Source organism: Eulemur rufifrons, chromosome 3 (genome assembly GCF_041146395.1).
Source record: "Eulemur rufifrons isolate Redbay chromosome 3, OSU_ERuf_1, whole genome shotgun sequence".
Lineage (NCBI taxonomy): Eukaryota > Metazoa > Chordata > Mammalia > Primates > Lemuridae > Eulemur > Eulemur rufifrons.
Genome location: NC_090985.1, coordinates 653,767 through 675,441, shown reverse-complemented (window position 1 = coordinate 675,441; position 21,675 = coordinate 653,767). Strand labels below are relative to the sequence as shown.

Here is a 21,675-nt window from a genome sequence, read left to right as displayed (position 1 = left end):
CAGGTAAAGTCTGGGGAAAGTAGAGAAATAGCCATGTGAACTTCTAACTTTTAGTCAGGACTCAAGACAGCAGCCGCCACAGTTGCCATGGGTTAAAGCTCAGTGCCAACGCCAAGTACCTCATTTCATACCAGAAAATTAAACACCCACCTGAAAAGTCACTGTCTAAATGTAAGAAGGAATACACATCATACAATGGTTTTTGTAACGTATCCACACAAGCACACTGCTCTTTGAAATTTAAAGAAAAAATTTATTGAAGATCTGAAAAACAATTCCTAAAAGATCAACTTTTCCAGAAAACTAGCCACACAATGCATTGCGTCTATCATGTTAAAACGTGCATTAGACACAAATACAAAAACCATGAAACAAGCCACCATTCTTCAACAATCTGAGCAAAGATAAAATGCCTAAGGAACAACATGGATGACTTGCAAAGGACGGGCTCTTTACTTTAAGCACCATAAAAAAAAAAAGGAGCACAAATGGGTGAGTGTGTTCAGTTATAGACACTGAGTTGAACCTTTGGCACTAGGAGTCAGCGCATTTGCCATGTAGCATTAACACGTATTATAAAAGTGCGTAGTGTCAAAGGAGAGAGCCACCAGCATTCAGAAGCAGCTTTGTCGACTAGCAATAAACACTCTACAGCATGTCTCTCTGCTGTCCATCATTGAATACACTGGTAGCAACTTTGAAATGAAAAAAAAAGTAAGAAAAGAAAAAAGGAGCTATAACCCCTTTTATTTTCTCTGTTTAAAATCAAACAGAAAACAAACATCAATTCTGTTATACACTAACATCTTCAAAGTACATTGTTTGTACAGGAGAAAGACTGAGAACAAAGATGTGTTTACAGAGATCCAAACACGGCGAGCGTCTCACACGGCTTTCCGGTGGTACTCGGGAGGGGCCACTTCGTAGTCACTGGCACTGAACAAAGTCGCAGAATTCTTTGCCAGGTACCTTGAAAGAAAAAGATGTTATTCATCACCAAGATTTTTTTAAAATCCCATTTTGATCAAAATCTCTTCCTACGTATTAGCATACATAAGCCACAGAAAACACTTTCCTTAAACACATAAAACAAATTGCTACTTCACAGTAAAACCATATAATTACAATTCAGGCAAACGGGCTACACGTTAGGTAACGTCACGCGTGAAGGAATGAAATCTGGACGAGAACTGTCGTCTCTTCAGGACACCAACTGGAGAGCCTGAATGGTGTTTAATAAAGTCATCCTATCACACACGGCACTACCCTCCTGAAACAGTAACATCTAGATGTTTCCTTTAGCTCTTCGAGAAATCGTATTAAAGGAACTGAAACGTCAAGTAGTGGAGCAGTTTTACTTCACAAAGAAATTGAGATCCAGAGAGGACATGAATCACTGGTAAAGCAAGGACTATACTCTGTTTAGACTCAAGCCCATGTTGCAGTCTTAAATTTATTATAAAACATACGGTCAAAGTAGAAAACCAAAAACTCCCACCTTTTCTCCCAACACCATGCAAGAAATAATGCCCTGTTAACTACGATCCACGCTCCAGGAAAGCATGTATCTTTCCCAAAGACGGAAACAAACACCTGTACAGATGAGGGGATTGTATCACACTCCTCTGCTGCAGCTTGGCTCTTCCCCCCGTGGACACAACGTGAACACCGTTATCGGTTCAGTATTTTTTCCCTGTCACCTGCTTGATTCACTGTATTTAGAACAACCTCACTGTTTTAATAGCTGCTTGGTTGTTCAAAATTCACTATGATAAAAATGTCCTCCAAAACGTTGTACAAACTAGAATTGTCCCTTTCCCAGTTTCTTCAATCATTTAAATCTTAGCAACCTGACGAGAGATTTTACTGGCATTGACACTGGTGGTGTAATTCTGGACGTGTTTTTAACGGCCCTTTGCGCTGCCGTTTCTGTAAACACCCTTTGTCCTGCTTATCACACTGGTCTTTTTCTTACTGAATCAGAACTCTTCTTTATGCATTAAACATAGCAGCCCTTTCATACACGTAACACTATGGAACTATAAAAATACTGTTTTCTTTCATTATCTTAAGTGTTTTAGTTTTAGATTTAAAATCTAGTTTCATCTAGAATTTGGTGCCAGACTAAGTGTGGCTTTTACTTTGTTTTCTTCCCAGCTGTCAGCTGTCTCATCACCAATCTACAAAGTACCCCACCCCATCCCGTTACACCCACAGGCTGGTCCGTCATTTGTGAGACTCCAGGTACCTGCACTTATTTATACTGTTCCAGTAACCATCTGCTAAGGCTGCACCAACACATTCTTTTACTCGATGATGTTTCAGCATCCAGAGCGTTACTCTCTCCTACCATACAGTGATTCTAGACTCACGTTCACAATTTCACGCATGCTTAGACTCACTTCAGGAAATCATGGAGATAGTTCAGTAATAAAGCAAGGCTCTTCTCATCCAAAGGTGTATAGGCCAACATCGCTCCAATTCGTACTATTGAAAGAAGAGAATTTAGCCCAAGTTACATCCAGGCAGCACTATAACCGTATTATTTAAATTACGAGAGCAAATGCAACCATCACCAATTCTTTTAAAATGTGTGGTTTTAAAAGCTTCACCCTTGAACGGATTTTGCTATTTAACATTTTAGATAAAAATTCAAATTGGAATACAGTCATGTTTTAGCAAGTGAATTACCTCTTGCTCATTTAAGAAGACAAAACAAGTAAAAGTCATGTTTTCTAAATGGCCATTACCAAACAATCTCAGTAGATGTGGTGCCCCATACACCTGGGACATGGGCGCATCGGGGTGATCTGCAAGGATTTCCGCATACTGTGGCCTCTCAAATTTGTAGAGCAGCTGAGTGCCCAACATCACGTTGAAGTATTCCTTTATCCCGGCCACAACTTCATTAACAGCGTACTCCCTGACAAGTGAACAAAAGCATTTACTTTCAAAACTAGCCATGGAAAACAACTGAGATAGGGAATAATTCAACCAACAAGAGGGTAAAGAATTAAAGGTTGAGCTAGTGACAACCAACCATGGCTGTTTTTTTCTCAAAGGGTTTTAACGAGGATACATGAAATCAATTTTTAAAACATGCTAAAGCAGCATTTACCAAATTAAAGCCCTTAAGATGGTTCTTACATTTTCAAATGGTTAAGCTTTAAATAGCTGTGTAAGTATCTACATAAAAACTTCAATTTTGCCTAAAATATTTACTGTCTGGCCCTTTAAAAAAAACTTCGTAGGTCAACTCCTGGGTCAAACCAATGAAATTGTATTTTGCTAGTTTCTGATGGCATTAACATATAGAGTTAAGTATAAGTTTCAGATGATTTACTTGGAAATAATATTTTTTTAAAATGTCTTTGGGTATACTTGAAAGGTGCACATTCTTACTTGTTATCTGTGTTTCCACGAGATTTTTTGTAATTTGCATAATCCTCTAGAATGGAATCCACATTCTTCTTGGCAGGAAGATAAAAGAGCTATGAAAACAAAAGCACACTTGAATACAAGTATTCCCTTTTCTAAAGAAAAACTGCATCAGAAAAAACTTTTTATGCAATAAAAAATCACGCAATAGTATTACAAAAAGAAAAAAAAGCACTATTCAGCACTTGAAACATGAATATGAGGAACTAAAAATGCAATTATAGATGATCCCCACCTTACAATGGTTTGACTTAATTTTTCAACTTTCTGCTGGGTTTATCAGGATGTAACCCCATCATAAGTTAAGGAACATCTGTGTATTTACTTAAATAGCCAAACGTGGCCAGTGGCTACCACGCCAGCGAGCACAGCCCTCAAGACCGGCAACACGCCCAACACGTATGTACACCGCACACACCACACAGCAATGTGCCTTCATCACGTGCTGCTTCGCACATTATGTACCAGAGTTGGCCTCTGGCATTACCATAACTATCTTTTATCTTCGCATCCACACTATGAAGCAGGGACTGGTATTCCACTAAATGTGAAAACTAAAGCACAAAAAGGCTGATAAACTCGTCCAAGCTCACAGACACTAATGGTGGAACCATGGTGTCATCACAGCTCACAGCAACCTCCAACTCCTGGGCTCCAGTGATCCTCCTGCCTCAGCCTCCTGAGTAATAAGACTATAGGTACATGCCACCATGCGTGGCTCATGTTTGTACATTTTGTAGAAACAGGGTGCTCACTATGTTGCCCAGATGGTCCTGAACTCCTGGCCTCAAGTGATCGACCCTCCCACATCGGCCTCCCAAGGTGCTGAATTAAAGGCAAGAGCCCCGTTGCCCAGCCAGAACCATGGCCTGGAAACAGGCAGTTTAGGTATAACTAAATCATCCTCCAAAGGATTCAAGTGATGTCCACACACTGTATGTGACTCATATTTCCCTTAAGTCTCATGATCGTCTAGTCCCTACTCTTCTCCCCCGACCTATCCCAATCCTAACTATGACCTTTGTTTGCTTAAAGAAATTGGTTTATTTGTCCTATAGAATTACTCATCATGGACTTTAATGATTAATAAACACGTTCCTCGATTAAACAACCTTATTTCCTGCAAACTAGTAACAGACCTGGGACATTACTATGACTCAGGTTCTCCTGGGGGCCATGAATACCCCTGCAAGTGGTGTGTGTGCTTTCTACCGCATTCCGTCAGCAGGGCGGATGTTCCAGTTTCAATGTCAAGACAGTGAGCACATGCTTCCTCGCCTTTACCAATTTTCAAAATGAGTTCCTGCCCTAGCAACCTCCAAAAATGAGTTACTTCCACTTTTATCACTATAAAGGTATGAAATTTACATATGTACTTTTATGCCTCTCCAATTGCTCAGCCACTGAATTAAAATATCATGTATCAGTCACACCTTAAAAGTTCGTCTATGGCCGGGCGCGGTGGCTCACGCCTGTGATCCTAGCACTCTGGGAGGCCAAGGCGGGTGGATCGCTCAAGGTCAGGAGTTCGAGACCAGCCTGAGCAAGAGCGAGACCCCGTCTCTACTAAAAATAGAAAGAAATTATCTGGCCAACTAAAAATATATACAGAAAAAATTAGCCGGGCATGGTGGTGCATGCCTGTAGTCCCAGCTACTCGGGAGGCTGAGGCAGTAGGATCGCTTAAGCCCAGGAGTTTGAGGTTGCTGTGAGCTAGGCTGACGCCACGGCACTCACTCTAGCCGGGGCAACAAAGTGAGACTCCGTCTCCAAAAAAAAAAAAAAAAGTTCGTCTATATAACACTTTAATTTTTTTTTTTTTTTTTTTTTTTGCTAGCAAAAACAACATATAGCTTGTGATCTGTATAGTTTTCAAGGTACCTGTTTTTGCCTGGTAATTAAGTCCCAGTCATCCACAAGCCAAGGTTTTAGCTCCTCAGGAATCTTTACTTTAACTTCAACTCTGTTCATGAATGTTTCTTCCTAAATAGAAAAAGGAAGGGTATTAAAAACTCTTTTTTCTTACTGAATAGAAACTATAAAAAGTAGTATTTTTTTAAAACCTCTAGAGGCACTAAGTATAAATAAATTCTTTAAAAGCAGTCATGTGTACAGCTGGAACAGTCGATAGTAAATGAAAAAGACCACATGGCTAGCTTCTGGAAGAGAATCTTATCTTGGACCATGAAAGTCTGCATTTTCATGTGAAGGTAAATATGCTTTAGTGATTTAGTTCCTCCTGTTCTGGAAACAGAACATCCTGACTTCATACATTTTAACTTAGTATTTTCATAGTTACTCTTGGTCTCCTAATGACTATCCCAAACACAACTATTATAAGGTACATCTTTAATTCATGAAATTAAAAGTATTGATTTCTAAGGAAGTCTTCAAAAACTGCCCAAAAATGCCTATTTGCAGATCATGCCGCTGTTTGTAAGTACACTTATAATTTCAGCTTCGGAAATATAAACTACGTCAGTTAAAAATTAAAATCCTATCTTCAAATTCATAACTTTGGAAATTATAATTAATTAGAAATAAGACACTTTGCCAATTATATTTAATTCTAAACTATACTGACAGGCTTTCGTGTTATTTTTTATTGGTTTATTAATCCATCATACAATTTAATAAACCATCTAATGTGACCTAATAAGTCTATCCAGTCCAACACCAAAGAAACATTTAGTCTTATATGTGGATCATGGAGCTGACACAACAAATGACGAGTTGGGGTAAAAAATCTAGAACTACAGGTAAAATAAAAACGTATTATACAAACATATCCTTTACCCCCAAAAAGAGAAAATTTTTAATTTCAGTAGTTAACCACATTAGCAATGCTTGTAAGAATCAAAGTTCTATTTTTACGTGTTGCAACATGACTGAGACTAAAGACTCTAACATGCTCTTCACAAACTCAAGAAACACTCACATTTTCAACAGTAGGATCTACCCGGGCCCTTTTCTTCCGAGGAGGCTGAGGAGTCTCGCTGGTACTGCCACCATCTCCATTTCCAGGGGCTATAAAGATGTGTTTAAGGGCAGGGGGAGAGGAAGGCTCATTTTAGCTAATTCAACAAAAAACTCTTTAAGTAGTCTCTCCCTCTTTTCATTATTTCTCCATTACAGAGCTATTACTTGAATCTATGATTAAAGAATCATATTCCTACCAGAAATGTAACTTCTGTAAACAGCTCTACCAAACATTTAGTATGAGTAACATTTAATATTACCATCTTCCAATTTATTTAAATGTGTCATCTTCTCAGTGGCTGTCATTAAGACCAAAGCAGATGAAAGTAACTTATGCTTACAAGTTTCTCCATGGTAACAAGAGTTAGGTCTCTACCATCATGTACCTATCTATCTCATAATACAGCTGTGAGATTCCTATTAAGACCATAAATAAACATGTTTATTCCAAAATTTCATAGCTTTCAAAATAGTGTAATTCAAAATTTGAGTATTATAAAGGTAAAATAAAGCAATTTTAAGAAAGTTAACATTCTTACCTTTCTGTTTGTTCTTTTTTGTTTTCCTGTAAGGGAAGAAAAACAAGAAAGATAAATAATTACTTCCAGTAAAACTACCTTTGTTTCAATTCCTTTTTATCAGGGACAAATTCACAGAGAAATACTGCCTTCGATAAGACAGGTAGTAAATATAGTCTCCTGTGTTCAGGCACAAGCACTTTTTGCTAATAGCTGGTTAAATTCACATCTCCCTCCACATAATAGAAAAATAAACCAAGAACATTTTTGGAGACGACCTCCATCTCCCAAGGCTGTATTAGTATATGTTAAAAGTATATATTACATTACTAGTCCCATCAAGAAAAGTTTCAAAGGATAAAGTAATTCTTACAACTATTTTAGTTTTGATTCTCAAAACATTAATTTAGATTTCAGATCTGTATATTTCTTAAATACTAACCTGTTACTCCACTCTCAGTGGTCCAAACTTTGTTTCACTTTATTTCTTCTCTAAATTACATTCCCTCAGTCCCAATACTACACTCTATCCCCCACATCCAGGACAAAGCTGATCTGTCTGTCTGGTCGTCTTTCACAGCAACCTCACTCACGTTCCTTTACATACTGCTGAATGGTAAACTTACTGATTTTTGCTATTTCACGTAATTATTTCCAGAAGAGTTTACAAAGCCCATCACTGTGGATTACTCCTGGTGAGACCATACCAGAACACCTGGATTTTTCTACTTTTCTACAGCTTTAATATTTATAAAACTTATTAACAGTATTAATTCAGGTCTTCAGGTTCGTTTTACAACTCATGTTTGGATATAAAACATAAGATCTGGCCAATATGAATACAGGTTTTCTCCTGCCTCTCTAAGGTTAGCTTTTACAATGTAAATACTGCTGGACAGTATTTCTGGGTCAGAGTAAACCATGAACTTAACTTGTACATGTCAACAATGCATGAGGACCAAGAGAAACCAAAAGTCCTTATACTAAATCTTTTAACCCACTCACTCTACACTATTAAAATTAAAATACTGACAAGTGATCTCTAAAGGCTCTACGAACTATACAGGCTGAGCAGCCTAAATCAGAAGTGCTCAAATCCAAAATTTTTGAGCCAACATGATGCTCAAAGGAAATGCTCACTAGAGTATTTCGGATTTTGGATGTTCAACCAGTAGAGTATAATGCAAATATTCCAAAATCTGAAACATTCTGAAATCTGAAACACTCTGGCCACAAACATTTTGGACAGAAGACGCTCAGCCTGTGCACGTCAACGCCCAGGAGCAAGAACCCCTGGACATTCTTGCTTCGACCTTCTGGACTATCAGGGGCCAATCAAGAAGCTCCCACTGTCCGAGGACAGGGAAATTTGAATTTTGAAACTTTACTTCATGTGTTTACTCAGCCATTATTTTTGTAGTTGAAACTGCACAACACTATATTTAACACCTGACTTCTAAGCAGTAAAGTCAGACCAATAACTCTGGCAAAAAGCAAAATGATCTCTTCCAAAAAGTTGTAACTTTTATGTTCTTATACTATTAATACTTATTTAACAATACTTATTAAATTACCACTCCTTACACCAGCTTTCAGGTACCTAAACTTTAGACAAACGCCACGTGTATGTGACGTGACTTTCTTATTCTAGGACTCATCACCCTGGAGTAAGTAATGGTTTTCTTCTTCCTGGGTGGAGGAGAAAGGCATACTATTCGAAACCTTAACTTCTCACATAATTCCCCAAAGGGGAATTACACAGAAAATATTTGTAGCAGAACTAAAAAAGCAAACTGTGCCAAAAAATTATCTCTCAAACTGTGCCCTACTGATAGTACTGTCTTTGTAAGACAAAACATTACATACATGTATACTTACACATGCTACTTAAAAGATAAGGGTTGTAAAGGTACTTAATGCCACTGAATTACAAACTTAATAATGGTTTACATGGTATATGTGTATTTTACCACAACAAAAAGGGGGAAACGTGCTAAGGAAAATTAAGAGGTATGTATTTTCATTTTATTTCTTTTTTCTTAGAGACAAGGTCTCACCACATTGCCCAGGCTGGTCTTAAACTCCTGGCCTCAAGTGACCCTCACAAGTAGCTGGTACTATAGGAGAGCCACCACTCACTGTTTAGTATGTATTTTCAATGATTTAACAACCTGATACCTGAGGAATGGGATTCTCGCTGGTTTCGACAATGTTCCAGAAGTTTCCATTTTCAATAATTAACACATGATGAGTATCGAATATGAATTTCACTTATAAAACAAAGATAGAGCTGCTTACACTTCAACATTTTTCTGCTGCAGACCGGATGTCTTCTTTCCCGGGGCAGCCCCTCTCATCTTCCCCTCTGCATACTGCTCCCTTCAAAAATAATTTCAGTACAGTCATCACAAAATGAGTACTTACATAGAAAAATAAATTGTACCAGCTCAATTCCATCAGGAATTTATATTCAAATTCAGGTCCCAAGCCTGTACATATTCTGGCACCAAGTTTATATTTAACAAGTTGGACAAGAAAGAATATAATTACCCCCCAAAAAAAATTCAAACAAAAAACTCAAGAAAGAAAGAACAGAAAACCCGAGATTTGGCTCTTCTGTATCCACCAAAATTAAAATCAGTGTAGTAAAAAAGTGACTATAATAGTTTGTGTCTCACATAATTGAAAATTCCATTTCTGTTTTGGAATTCACTAATCCCAATGTCTTCTTTTATATGATCCCATTTCATCACTTCAATTTTGACATACATTCCGACCATGAAATTACCCTGCAGACCACAAAGTCCCTCAGGATCCCTTTTCCTGCACGTGCTTTCAGAGATGAAGGATGGGGGGTGCCTCTTCTCCCTGCTTTTTTGTTTCCCCACCAAGTGTACCTTCCACAGAGCCCAAGAGATTAAGACAGAAGATGTTTAACAATGAGTTTATACCTACAGCAACTGCCAACAACATTCTGCTCTGTTTTCTACCTAGATCTAAGGACAGACTCAAGTAATCTAAGTAGACCACTTCCTTTACCTAGAAATGGCTTGTCTGATAACTTAAAGTCAGAGCCCCAACAGCAGCTGACGGGTACCAAGAATCACGCAGAGCAGCCAACATGATTTCCATTTTCATTCCACAACCAAAAACTAGTCTACAGGCAGCTCTCACCAATACTTATTTTACAAAACGAACTTACTGATTGGCTTTTTGAAGCTCTCGCTGTTTCTGCAGATTGGTGTCCACATACTTGAGGACTCTGCTCTCTGGAACCCATTCATCCCAACTGAAAAAAAGGAAAGTTAAAATATCACTCAAAAATATTTTTACTACTATTTAGACTCTGTTCTCCAATTAATTTTTAGAGATCCAAGAGACAAGACTTTGGATTTCTCTGTAGTAATTTGATGAACTGGCACTACAACAAATACATTCTCAACTAAAATGAAAATCTAATGAAAGTCTGTTCTATAAAGAAAGAAAACTTCGTATTTTCAGAAGCAGCATTCCAAATCTAACTTGCCAGAGATTACTCAAAAATTACTTTGAGAGGGTGGCACTTAAAATTTAAGTCTCTAAGCAATTAGCCTTACAGAAAAAAAATATTATCTTAAAGAATTCTAACTCCCAGAAATGAAACACAGGAAGGAGTCCATAATAAAGACGTTAATCAGCTGTGTGTAACGACAAAGTTACATAGCTCTGTGCTATAAAACAAGGATAACAACAGTACCTATCTCAAAGGATTGTTGTAACTAAACACATGTAAAATACACTTGAGAATCTCTGACACAAAACAACGAACATTCAAGGTTTGTCAGAAACATACTAGGTCTAAATACTCAAACACTATCTAGATCGGCCCAGCTAAGTCTGTAAATTAAAGTATCACAATGGCGTATCAGACCCCCCCATTCTCTTCACCTTCATTCACTCACAAATGGACACACTAACTTCCAAGGCTAACCAGAAAGCTGGTTTTCTAAACATCCAAAGGTAGAACCATTTTCTTAAAAATGTTAAGACATTGTGGCACTTCACGTAGCTCCTTCAAAACAAAAATTTGATGGTGTCTTCCCCCCAAAGAAGAAAACAGAAACAAGGTATTTCTTAGGGATGCTGAATGTTTTGAGCACAGTGAGTCTTTTCTCCTGCTGACGGAGCTCCCTCAGTAACCCTCAAGGTACTCTGTTTAAAATTTCCCACCTCCGACCTCACATAACATAGCCAAAAGGAAAAGTAAGTAAATAAAAAGCAATCCTCAACATGATTTCCTCGAAAAAACTTTAAAACATGCATTTACCTAGAGGTCAGGAGGGGGTGGTGTACTGAGGGAGCTCCTTCAGGAACAGGAAAAAGGGCTACATTATCCTCATGTGTCTTCAAAGTTTTTTCAGAGCGCCTGGGCCTCACAGCACTTCTGATACAGACAGCATAGTACAAAGTAATCTCAGTAACTAGGTGTAGAATTTAGCTTAAGCTTTATTAAGATTCATTTACAAATGGAATATTTAAATGTCTGTGTCAACAAATTCCAAGGTTTGAAAATTTAGAAATATCTCATCTAGTGCGCTTTTGAAAAAAGATTAAAGTTTAAGAAAATTCCAATTTGGGGATTAGGGAATTGTATTCTTTTTTTTTTTAAAAGTAAAGTATTCTACCAACCATTTTCAAAATAAGGATCTTATTTTTATTTTTGTACCGGTATCTATTACAATTCTCTCTAAACCAAAGGGAGCTGGCCAGTATTTAATTACCACAAAGTTCCATTTTAGAACCTTACAAATCCCTTCCCTGATATAAAATGTATCTCAATAAATAATCACCTTGATCTTTTAAAACCAAGTTACTGCTAAAGTTTCCTTTATATGTAAAGAGCTGAAAATCTTTGCTGTATCAAAGGAAAATGAAGTGGGCAACATCTTTTGCTCTAAGACAATCACCAGGGTATAACAAACACTCAGAAATTTTTACAGATAGGTCAAGCATAAAAAATTTCAGAATTTTGAAAGGTCACATGTGACTAATTTCCAAAGTTACAACGATCCATGGTAAATAACTGAAGGCAAAACACTCAGAAATGTTTATATATAGGTCAAGCATAAAAGAATTTCCATTCTTTCTTGAGGAGGTTTGCGGGGGGGAAAAAATTTCCAATTTTCTAAAGGCAGCTTATGATCCATGGCCACTACTTACATAGCATTAAATAAAAACACAATACACTTGCTAGGCATTCAAATAATTCCTCCCCTTTCACAAGCGGTATATTTAAAGGTTAAAGTACCTTCTAAAGGTAAGATTTTTTTGAAATTATGTATATTTATCTATATACCAAATCAACTACAAAAGACACTTTTGATTATTAATACTACTCAATATATGTACAAAGATAGCAAGTAATAAAAATACCCAATATTTGGTGCCTTCTTCTTAATTTTCCCAAGGAGTAATTAACATATAATATTAAATTAGCTGAGGAAAAAAAAATAAAACAAAACCTATACAAGCCTAGGGTTCATGTTACTGGACTGAAATATACCAAAGGAAAAAAATGTCAATTATTTTTTGAAACAGTAAAATCAGACAAGACAAGCATTTGATATTTTCACAACTTCTGATGAGCTACAAATGCCACTTCAAATCCAGTCTTTGAGCTGCACATAGCCACAAGTAATTTTATACAAGGTATCTATCACATATGACAAAGAGTTAAGCACAAATGCTGTATTCACAGCTATTGAGGGTGAAATCCTAAAGCAATTCTTTAGAGGTGCAGGAGGTGGGGGACAGCAGGCCTACCCCATGAATTTGCTTTCTGTTTTTCTTTGATATCCAGTATGGACGTTAGCTTTCCTACTCAGTATTCATAAGAAAGATATTCTATTTCTTGTGAAGAATTGAGATTCTTGTAACTCAACACTCTCAACTTTTTCTGGGTATTAGAGTATCAATATGTAAAATATATACATCTAACAAAAGATTGAAATGCAGTTTACCATTTTTTTAAAAGGAAGAGAAAACTATGAGATACACTAGGAGCCACAAGATAAACTTTCCTGTTTCCTAGATATCAGAATCAATTTATTATTAATATTAAAATAACATTTAAAATCATAGATTACTAGTAAAAGACCAGAAGACCGTTTTCTCCATATTTTCCCAGTTTCTCAATATTTAAAATACAAGCCTATGGGGCTGAAGTACTGCAGTACCTATCAGTATCAGAAATACTAAAAGAAAGAAGTTAAAGCTCCATTTCTTCTTAGCTAAAAGCATTTGTGAAAAAACTCCCTAACAAATAAAATTAACTGGGTTGGTCACTTGGATACAGGACCTTATGAATTAAGCACAAAGCCACAGAGCCAATAACCTTTACAGGAAAACCCACCTTCCATATGAACACAGCACTCAGCAAATCAGATGGCAAACGCTCCCATGGTAAACCAGGTACCAGAGCCTCGTCAGCTGACACAAAGCCTTACGTCACTAGAAAGCAACTCCTAAAGAATTACTTACTAGCACTGGCAGTGTTAAATTGGAAGGGTAAAACATTAATAAAATTTAAAACCTCTCATAGTAAAAATTGCAGGCCATTCAATTATAGGGACCCAAAAAGGAGGCCTAGGTAAATGTTTGGATGTAGGCCCCAAGGAGAAAGTCCCATCACTGAGAAATGCCGCCATTCATTCCATTCTAGAATGTGCTCACAGTCTATACCCACGGTCCATTCCTGGAAACAGATCAACACATCACACCGCTTTACCCCGCCCCCCCCAAAAAGAGGCTTAACACAGGGGATGGGGGGTAGGAAATTAGATTCTGCCACTGAATTTCTGTATCTGTGTTAAATAATATGCCGAAAACATGAAATCACTTTCTGTCAACACTAAGTTATTCTTCCAAAGTTCCAAAAATGGGTCGGTAAATCCTGTCATTACTTCCAAATCAGGTAATCTTTATCCTTTTCCCTTTTCTAGGCAGAAAAACCCAACTAGTTTTCAGCATAGCTGCTTGGAGTAACAAATATAAAATCACTGAGTTTGTGGTAAGACCAAAAAATTCAGGCCATCCTAAAATGTACCAGAAAGAAAAAAAAAAACTCAAAAAAAGTGTCATGTGCCACTCAACCAACCAGGACAGTTGACCAAATGATTATTAGACATTATACTGGAACACAAAAGAATACTCCCAAGAATCAAGTATATTTAAATAAAATGGCTGAGCACCCCAATTTCTAGTACAGCTTTGTCTGAACACAAATGATTCACCCTGGCGATGTACCGGGTTACATTAAAACTGCACGAGTACTACATACTTGTGCCAGTGACACAGGTATCTTGTTAATTATAAATAAAAATTGCTTTTAAAGATCTAATACTCACTTTTTATTCCAACCACTGTAATGTATAAAGTATTTCACTTGTTTGTCCTTTATGGCAACCTTTACACACTGAAATAAAAAAGAAAAAATTCAGTTATACATATTTTTTTTAAAAAGAGAGAGACACTACCTGGATGATTTTTAAGTATTCAGTCTTTCAAAGATATTCTATACAAACTTTTTGGTGGCCAAAATGAACAAAATTAAGTGTGACTAAGAGAACACTATAAGCTTTTAGAGTACTTAAGTTATAAAACTGCAAATTACAAAAGGTCCAACCAGGTTGAGAACCATAAGCAGGAAATGACACCTCAAACCTTAAATCAACAGGCCAGGCAAACTATGTGAGGACAGCTAACGAAAGCTACGCTTATGCCTTCTCAAGGTCCAACTAGCCAGGAGCTAGTGTTTACTTCAAAAGCAAATTCCACTCATGAAAAGTATTTAAACTAAAGAACTTCATTAGCTTGTAAAAGACGACAGGCTGATCTGTTTCAGAAAGTCAGTTTAACTAAGTTATGAATTAAAAACATTTTATATTTTTCTTAAAAGCAGCCACACAAGAGGAACTATTAGAGGAAAGTTATTAACTATGACAAGTGATGACTATCTGGTTTTGGATTTAAAAGTCTTTAAAAGAGACAAACCAAAAGAGTTACAAGATTCCAGAAGAGCTTTCGGAAGGGGGGAAAAAAAAGAATTACAAGAGTTTAAGTTATTTCAATGGCTTCTATTCAAGAATTGTACACCCCAGTGTTTTCCTGCCAGAGGAGAAAAACCAGCCAGTTTAGTAGAGTTTGCCAAATTGATACAATAAAAATAACATTCAGGAATATAAATTATAAAAAGGACTCATAATTTAACATTCATAAACTGTATAAATACATCATCAAGACACACGTACATACATATACACTTAAAAGTTCCTGACCATCTCCAGGAACCCAGATTTTGCCATTTTAGAATTTTTTTTTTAAAGAGATGAGAGTCTCCCTATGTTGCCCAGGCTGGCCTTGAACTTCTGGGCTCAGGAGATCTTCCCACCTCAGCATCCCAAGTGGCCAGGACTACAGGTCCGAGCCACCACACCCAGCTCCTGAGAACTTTAAAAATACATTATGTATGTATTCAAAACACAAGTAAATAGTGGCGAAAGTTATTATGTAGTCAGAACTATCGGACACTTTAAAGACTATTTCCAGACACACAGAGCATAAACCATTCACCAAGAATTTATACAGAAATTGCCTAAAGCCAAATACCGCGTGCTCTGGCTGTGCAGCGCAAGCTAAGCCACAGGTCTGCAGGGGCACACAGTGCAGTGCAGTGGACACTAAAGCCCAGACACCACCACTGTGCCATTCACCCATGCACCCCAAGCTACCTGTGACCCTAAATCTATTGAAATGAAAAAATCAAAGTGTTATCAAGATTATTTATTACATCACAAATATGTACATTATATTTTAAAAGTGCCAAGTTCTTAACACGGTGCATGGCACACAGGAAATGCCCAATAATTATTAGCCACACTGAGTACGGTTTGCTAAGAGTTACAGAACTCAGAGTCACATTTATTTCATCTTCCTGTCCAGTACAGGTTTTCTTAGTTTGCGCTTTCATTATTAACTCTTTATCAACAATGCATTATACAGCATACTGGTTTAAGTGGTAAAATCTGGCAATAACACAGACTTCAAATTTACTGACTCTGGAAAGTAGTATGTTTGTTTTTATGCCTAATTTCTGCATTATAGAGAAACTATATTTCAGATATGAAATTTTGAACACACACCTATGTGTTAATCGTAAATTTCATATTCATTCTGAAAAGACTTTTTCCTGGAAATTATGCATTCATTTTCACAGTGAAAATAAAAATTATTCTTCAAAAACAGTTATCAAAAACAAAACACTAAAAACATTCTTTGACTTTGGAAAGCATTCTCCTGCTTACCTGTGGCTACCTGTAAAATCAGTTTTTCTAACTAGAGCACACACTTGGACACAGACCAAACCTTGCCCGACAAACCAACATACAATCAAAAGCTAAATGTACTCACTTTTAATGTTAGCTTTTACTTTTAACCTAGAATAATTAGCTCATTGCTTACTTGGCATATAATATTTGCAAATTAAAATAAGTGGCACTGTCCTCTCACCAAGTCATTACCTACAAAATGCCATTTGTTCCCACAACCAATCTTCATCTTCTATCATTCCCTCAAATGCTCCAGCAGGCCAGTGAGAAAGGTGGGAGGGAGGACCTAAGTTTTGATTTATTAGACTCACTAAGCAAGTAGTAGGAAACCCAGAAAGAGAAGATGGGGAAACTTAGGAACTATGAACCTAAAAATGGCAACTCTCTTCCTGAAGCAACAACAGAACATTGGAGTTTTGATATGAAACAGACCTAATCACTGGGTGTGGCCAACTTCTCAAAGGAAAACAGATTTCATACCTTTGCTTCATAAAGAAGAGGCCCATGAAAGCACAGTACTCGCTCACCTGTAAAAGTAAAAAAAGTACTAGATTAGTTGCAATTTCTCTGTATATAGTCCCATGTGAGACATCACACTTGCATTAGAGTATTCCTAGCAAAATTAGGAAACGGGTAAGGCTATACATGGGGCAACACTTTGGATCAAACTTCAACCATATCCTACAACAAAGACACCTCAGTACCTGATAGAAACAAGAAAAAACAATTTATTGGAATATCAATCTATTTAAATCATCAAATCATCTATCACCTGCTAAACAAGCAAACAGAATCTACCAGAGTTATCCACTGTCAAGAGTTGGTGGTTGGTTTTAATTGCATGAATACAATTTTTAAAATGCTTCTCCCTATGTGTTTTTCTAAGTTTAGGACCTTGCCCACCACCTGTATCTCCACTTCCAACCCCTTTACTGAGTAAAATATTCTATACGTTAAAATTTCAATTGCCTCATAGATGGGCTGGATTCTCTTTAAGGGGTCCCACTATGTTCACTCCTCAAATGGACATTCTAGGTGCTGGGGTTCTTCAATGAACAAAAAAAAATAACACACAAATCCTAACCTTTGGAACTTACACTGTTGAGCCCACCAGTAAGGCGCGTAAGACTTAACAAAATGTTTAGGGTCTGTAATATTAATAAGTCTTAGAAGCCCTCTCTACTCATCAAGCAAAATTCTCAACAAAACCTCAGATTACACTTCATTATAGTAGGAATAGATTTCTCACACATTATTTTCAGCCTACCAGAGGCAAGAATCCAACAGGGTCAGCTCTTTTTTAGCTCTAAGATTAAAATAGCCTACTGGCTCCATTCTGAAATAACTATTGGGCAATATGGATTTCATCTTTTTTTTTTTTAATTACTGTTGCTTTTAAAAATTTTTTTAAACTGACCACAACTTACAGATAAACCTTCAACCTGAAATATTAATAGTTATTCCACAGCAAATGTGTATATTCATTTCTCAACACACACGCCCAGTGTCTTTCATGTGTGTGTCTGTGACAAGCATTGTCAGATTAATAACTACTGACATGTCAGGAAACAATTGTGAACAATTTCCTGGGTTTCATATTGCAACTCCTAAACAGTAAGGGGAGTGACTGACAAGGTACTCTGGAAGGGTCACAGGGAAGGAAGGATACAGACAGAGAGAAATTTGGACAGAAGCATGTGACAGGGTGACACTATCAGACAACTCTCTAACAATCCACGGGTCACAACCAAAATGGGTAAACTGTATTACCAATAAACAGCAGCACGAAAGATCAGATCTGTGTTTCCTAATTTCACTCTCCAGGTACATTTTAAAAGCACTCTGAAAACGGCCTACCATTTTTTTCCCCCTTGGCCGCTGCTGCCAGAAACAATTGTGCTGAAGCTGAGGCCTTTCCACCTCCATTCTAACTACGTGGCCCTAGAATTCTGTGAAAAAAATATACAGCTAGTTGAGGAATATGACCAAGGACAACAAATGCCTATTTTTCAAAGAACCAGAAAGACTAGTAATTGGGGAAACAGCAAATCACCTATTAGATATGGTTCCTTATACTTTTCTCCACCCTTAATCCATTCTAGTACCAAACTATAAAGGTAATTCTGCCAATGCTCTCAAATTCAAGGTTAGTGAGACCCCCAATTCCCCATCCGCCCACCGGTTTGTGCTTACTATGAATATGGACATCAAAGGCCATCATCAGCCACTCTCTTAGTTCCTGACAGGACCAAAAGAAGGGGCTCTCCCCCTCCAACAATAAGCGAGATGTTCCAGAGTTTTCTTTACCCTATGCTTTAATAATTTCAAATGAAAGCTAAGTTGAGGGAGTGCAAAGTCACTGTGCTTTAAAAATTGCTCACAGAACATATATTGTATCATTATTAAATGAAAAAACTTTTGAGTTTTACAGGAATCATAAAAAATAAATAAATAACCAGAACTTTCTGGGAATCCATGTTTCTACCATAACTCTTCTGTAGTGTTTCAAGATAGTTCTGTTAGCACCAAATACATACTCCTTTTTTCCTTACAAGATAGGCTCTGAACACCTTATAAACTAAAATGGTTTTTAAAAAGATGGTTATACAATTCAGTTCTGAAACACGAGTAGAAAACACACCTGGAGAACAATGGTTAAGTGCACTCTTATATACAGCTTTCAAAATCTTACCTAGGAGTACTTGTACTTTGGTTCCTACTCTTCTCCAGTAACACAATATACCTGCACACACACTCTTCCTTACTGCCACCTCCCTCACGTCACTATGCTTCTGTAGAACTTTTAAAGCACTTCCTCCATTACAGTAGGAACAATGATGTTCCTTTTTGTGCCACGACAGTCTGGTGAATCCCATGAGCCTCTTCTTAGAATGTTTTCATAAATACATATAACATAGTATTACAAAGGAAACCAACTGTATTGAAATAGTTATCAAAATATCTTAAATGTTCCATCCTTATTTGATGTATTAGGCAAGATTTAGTACTGATCCTGTAACTATTCTAATTTTGAAGTAACGTAAGTGATAACTGAATGTATCTTCCACAACTGCAACACTGAGATATAAAAATGTACTATTAATACTACTGTGGGGTTTCTTTTTTCTGGAGGGGTGGCTTACATCAATAACTGAAATGCTAAATTTCAGCTAGATGATAGAAAAAATATTTTTCACAGTTCAAATTCAGAGACCCTCTGAATTATACCCAGTCACTCTAGATTAAGAATATCTGCTCTTGGGAGGCAGAGGACGGAGGATTGCTGGAGGTCAGGAGTTTGAGACCAGCCTGAGCAAGAGTCAGACCCCGTCTCTACTAAAAATAGAAAAAAATTAGCTGGACAACAACAACAAAATAATAATAATAATAATAATATATATATGAAATTAGCCGGGCACGGCGGTGTGTGCCTGTAGTCCCAGCTACTCGGGAGGCTGAGGCAGGAGGATCACTTGAGCCCAGGAGTTTGAGGTTGCTGTGAGCTAGGCTGACGCCACGGCACTCTAGCCCGGGCAACAGAGCGAGACTCTGTCTCAAAAAAAAAAAAAAAAAAGAATATCTGCTGTAAATTACTTAGTAAAATAACAACTCCATAGGAGGTAAGAGTAACAGCTTCTCAAAGTCTAGGTATTACCAGTCACTCATTACAAAAATAACCTGAAAACTCCTTAAATATCCCATAAAGTTAAAATACGCAGTACTTGGGTTTCAGGTTTTTGACTTTAAACCTGTGAGTAATTCTAACTCACATTGAAGTCTGAAAATTCCTAAAACAACCAAAATTTACGCAGACATCTGGACATCTTATCTACAGTAACTAACATACATCCGAGGCAATGAAAAGGAAATTTTAAAGTGTTCCTCCTTGCCTACACAATCCTATCGCCTTTTTAATTTACTATTAGACCTCTGCCTTAATACACAATAGATGCGTTAATTGTGAAAACTGAAAAAGCTGTCCTTCCACTGGAAGTCAGATTCTAACGTCAGCCAAAACTCACGTCGATCAAAAGCAAGCAATTAATAAACATTAACTTTTAAAACAGTTGCTCAAATCTTGCAACTAGTCTAACACTCGCTGTATTTTAAAAACGACGTCAAGGCGACACGACTGACAAATGGAGGTACCGTAACGCTGCATTAAAGTCATTTTATTTTACGAGCAAGCGCTCAGCGAGAGCGCACTCCCGTTACCGGACGGCCCCGGCACGGCGCCGAGGAGCAAAGCGATGCCCGCGGCCACACAAAGCGGAGGAAAACGCCGTCCGCGCGTCTTTCTCCCCGCCCGCGCCCGCGCCCGCGCCCCCGCCCCCGCCCGCGCCCCGCGGCGAGCCCGAGGCGCCGTTTCCGCGCTCGCCGCGGCGGGGCGCTGCACCGCGTCGCTCGCCGGGCAGCGCCGCCGGCGGCCATGACGGCACGGCCATCTTGCAGCGGCCATTTTACAACGCAGTTCTCCCGCCCCGGGGCCCAAAGCCCACCCGCCCACTTGCGGCTCCGCGTCTCCACCGAATGCGCCCACCCTGGGCCGCCAAGGAGCGCGGGGCCGCCAACCGTTGGCGCCAGTCGGCCAGGCGCCTCGAGAGAGCCCCCGGACGGCCGCCGCCCTCCGCTCCCCTCCCCCACGCCACATCACGTTCCCTCGCGGCCGCCATGGCGCGCCCGCCGCCTCCCTACAATAGGCGGCCTCCTCCACGCCCTCGCCCCCACAACCAGCGCTCGACGAGGCTGTACCGCGCGCCACGCGCGCCCTCTCCACGCCAACGCCCGCGGGCTCTCCGCTTCCCAGAGCGTTTTCTCCCGATGACGCACCCAAACCGCCCTCCGCAATGCGCCTTCCCCGCACAAAGCCCCGCCGGCCGCCGCGTCGGGGCGACCCGCGCCGCCCCCGGCCCCAGCCGCGCAGACCCCGCGCCCGCCGCCCTCCACCGCGCCGTTGGATGTTTCTCCCCAAAGGGTGCAGACTCACCCTCCTGGAATTTAGGCTTCGGGTCCTGCTTCGGCGCCATTTATAAGTGATTCGCCGCCTCCTCCTTCTCCCACCACCCCCGACTACCGCCCCCTACTCTCCACCCCACCCAACTCCGCGTCAGACGCGCCGTCAGGCACCGCCGGCTCTACATCCCGGGCCCGATTTGCCAGCGCTGCCGACCTCACAGCGCCGCGACCTGCGCAGCCGCGGCCCCAGCCAACGGGCGCCCGCCGCGCACGCGCCCCTGCGCCCTCGCTGCCGCGGGGCACGCCGGGAACTGTAGTTCCGGGGCGGGGGGCGCAGCCGGGTGGGGGTGGGGCGCCCCCTTCTCGTCCCCCTCCCCCGTTCCCGTCCCCTACCCCTGATGCCTCTTACCCGGGGCTGC

The 21,675-nt window shown here is 39.2% G+C and overlaps 1 protein-coding gene across 3 annotated transcripts; it reads right to left on the bottom strand.

The window, feature by feature from the left end:
- Positions 1-247: 247 nt before the first annotated feature.
- Positions 248-21,452, bottom strand: MORF4L1 (mortality factor 4 like 1). 3 transcript variants are annotated; one of them, XM_069466510.1, is made up of 13 exons: positions 21,288-21,452; positions 16,781-16,827; positions 14,321-14,388; positions 11,242-11,358; positions 10,138-10,224; positions 9,234-9,314; positions 6,957-6,982; positions 6,377-6,465; positions 5,320-5,421; positions 3,403-3,491; positions 2,751-2,923; positions 2,403-2,487; positions 248-969 (listed from the first exon to the last, which is right to left on the bottom strand). In XM_069466510.1, the coding sequence occupies exons 1-13, from the start codon at positions 21,325-21,327 to the stop codon at positions 885-887; spliced, it is 1,089 nt and encodes a 362-aa protein (XP_069322611.1). In that variant the 5' UTR covers positions 21,328-21,452; the 3' UTR covers positions 248-884. The 3 variants fall into 3 exon arrangements, with proteins under 3 accessions (XP_069322611.1, XP_069322613.1, XP_069322612.1); XM_069466511.1 differs by having other exon boundaries at positions 954-969; positions 2,373-2,487; XM_069466512.1 differs by lacking the exon at positions 11,242-11,358 and having other exon boundaries at positions 250-969; positions 21,288-21,451.
- Between the last annotated feature and the right edge of the window lie 223 nt (positions 21,453-21,675).

Excerpts from the sequence above, each read along its gene's own strand:
- MORF4L1 (XM_069466510.1), bottom strand. The coding sequence starts at position 21,327 with ATGGCGCCGAAGCAGGACCCGAAGCCTAAATTCCAGGAGG. Across the intron at positions 16,828-21,287 it reads GAAGCCTAAATTCCAGGAGG|GTGAGCGAGTACTGTGCTTT; the intron begins GTGAGTCTGCAC and ends TTACTTTTACAG. Across the intron at positions 14,389-16,780 it reads CTCTTCTTTATGAAGCAAAG|TGTGTAAAGGTTGCCATAAA; the intron begins GTATGAAATCTG and ends TTTTTATTTCAG.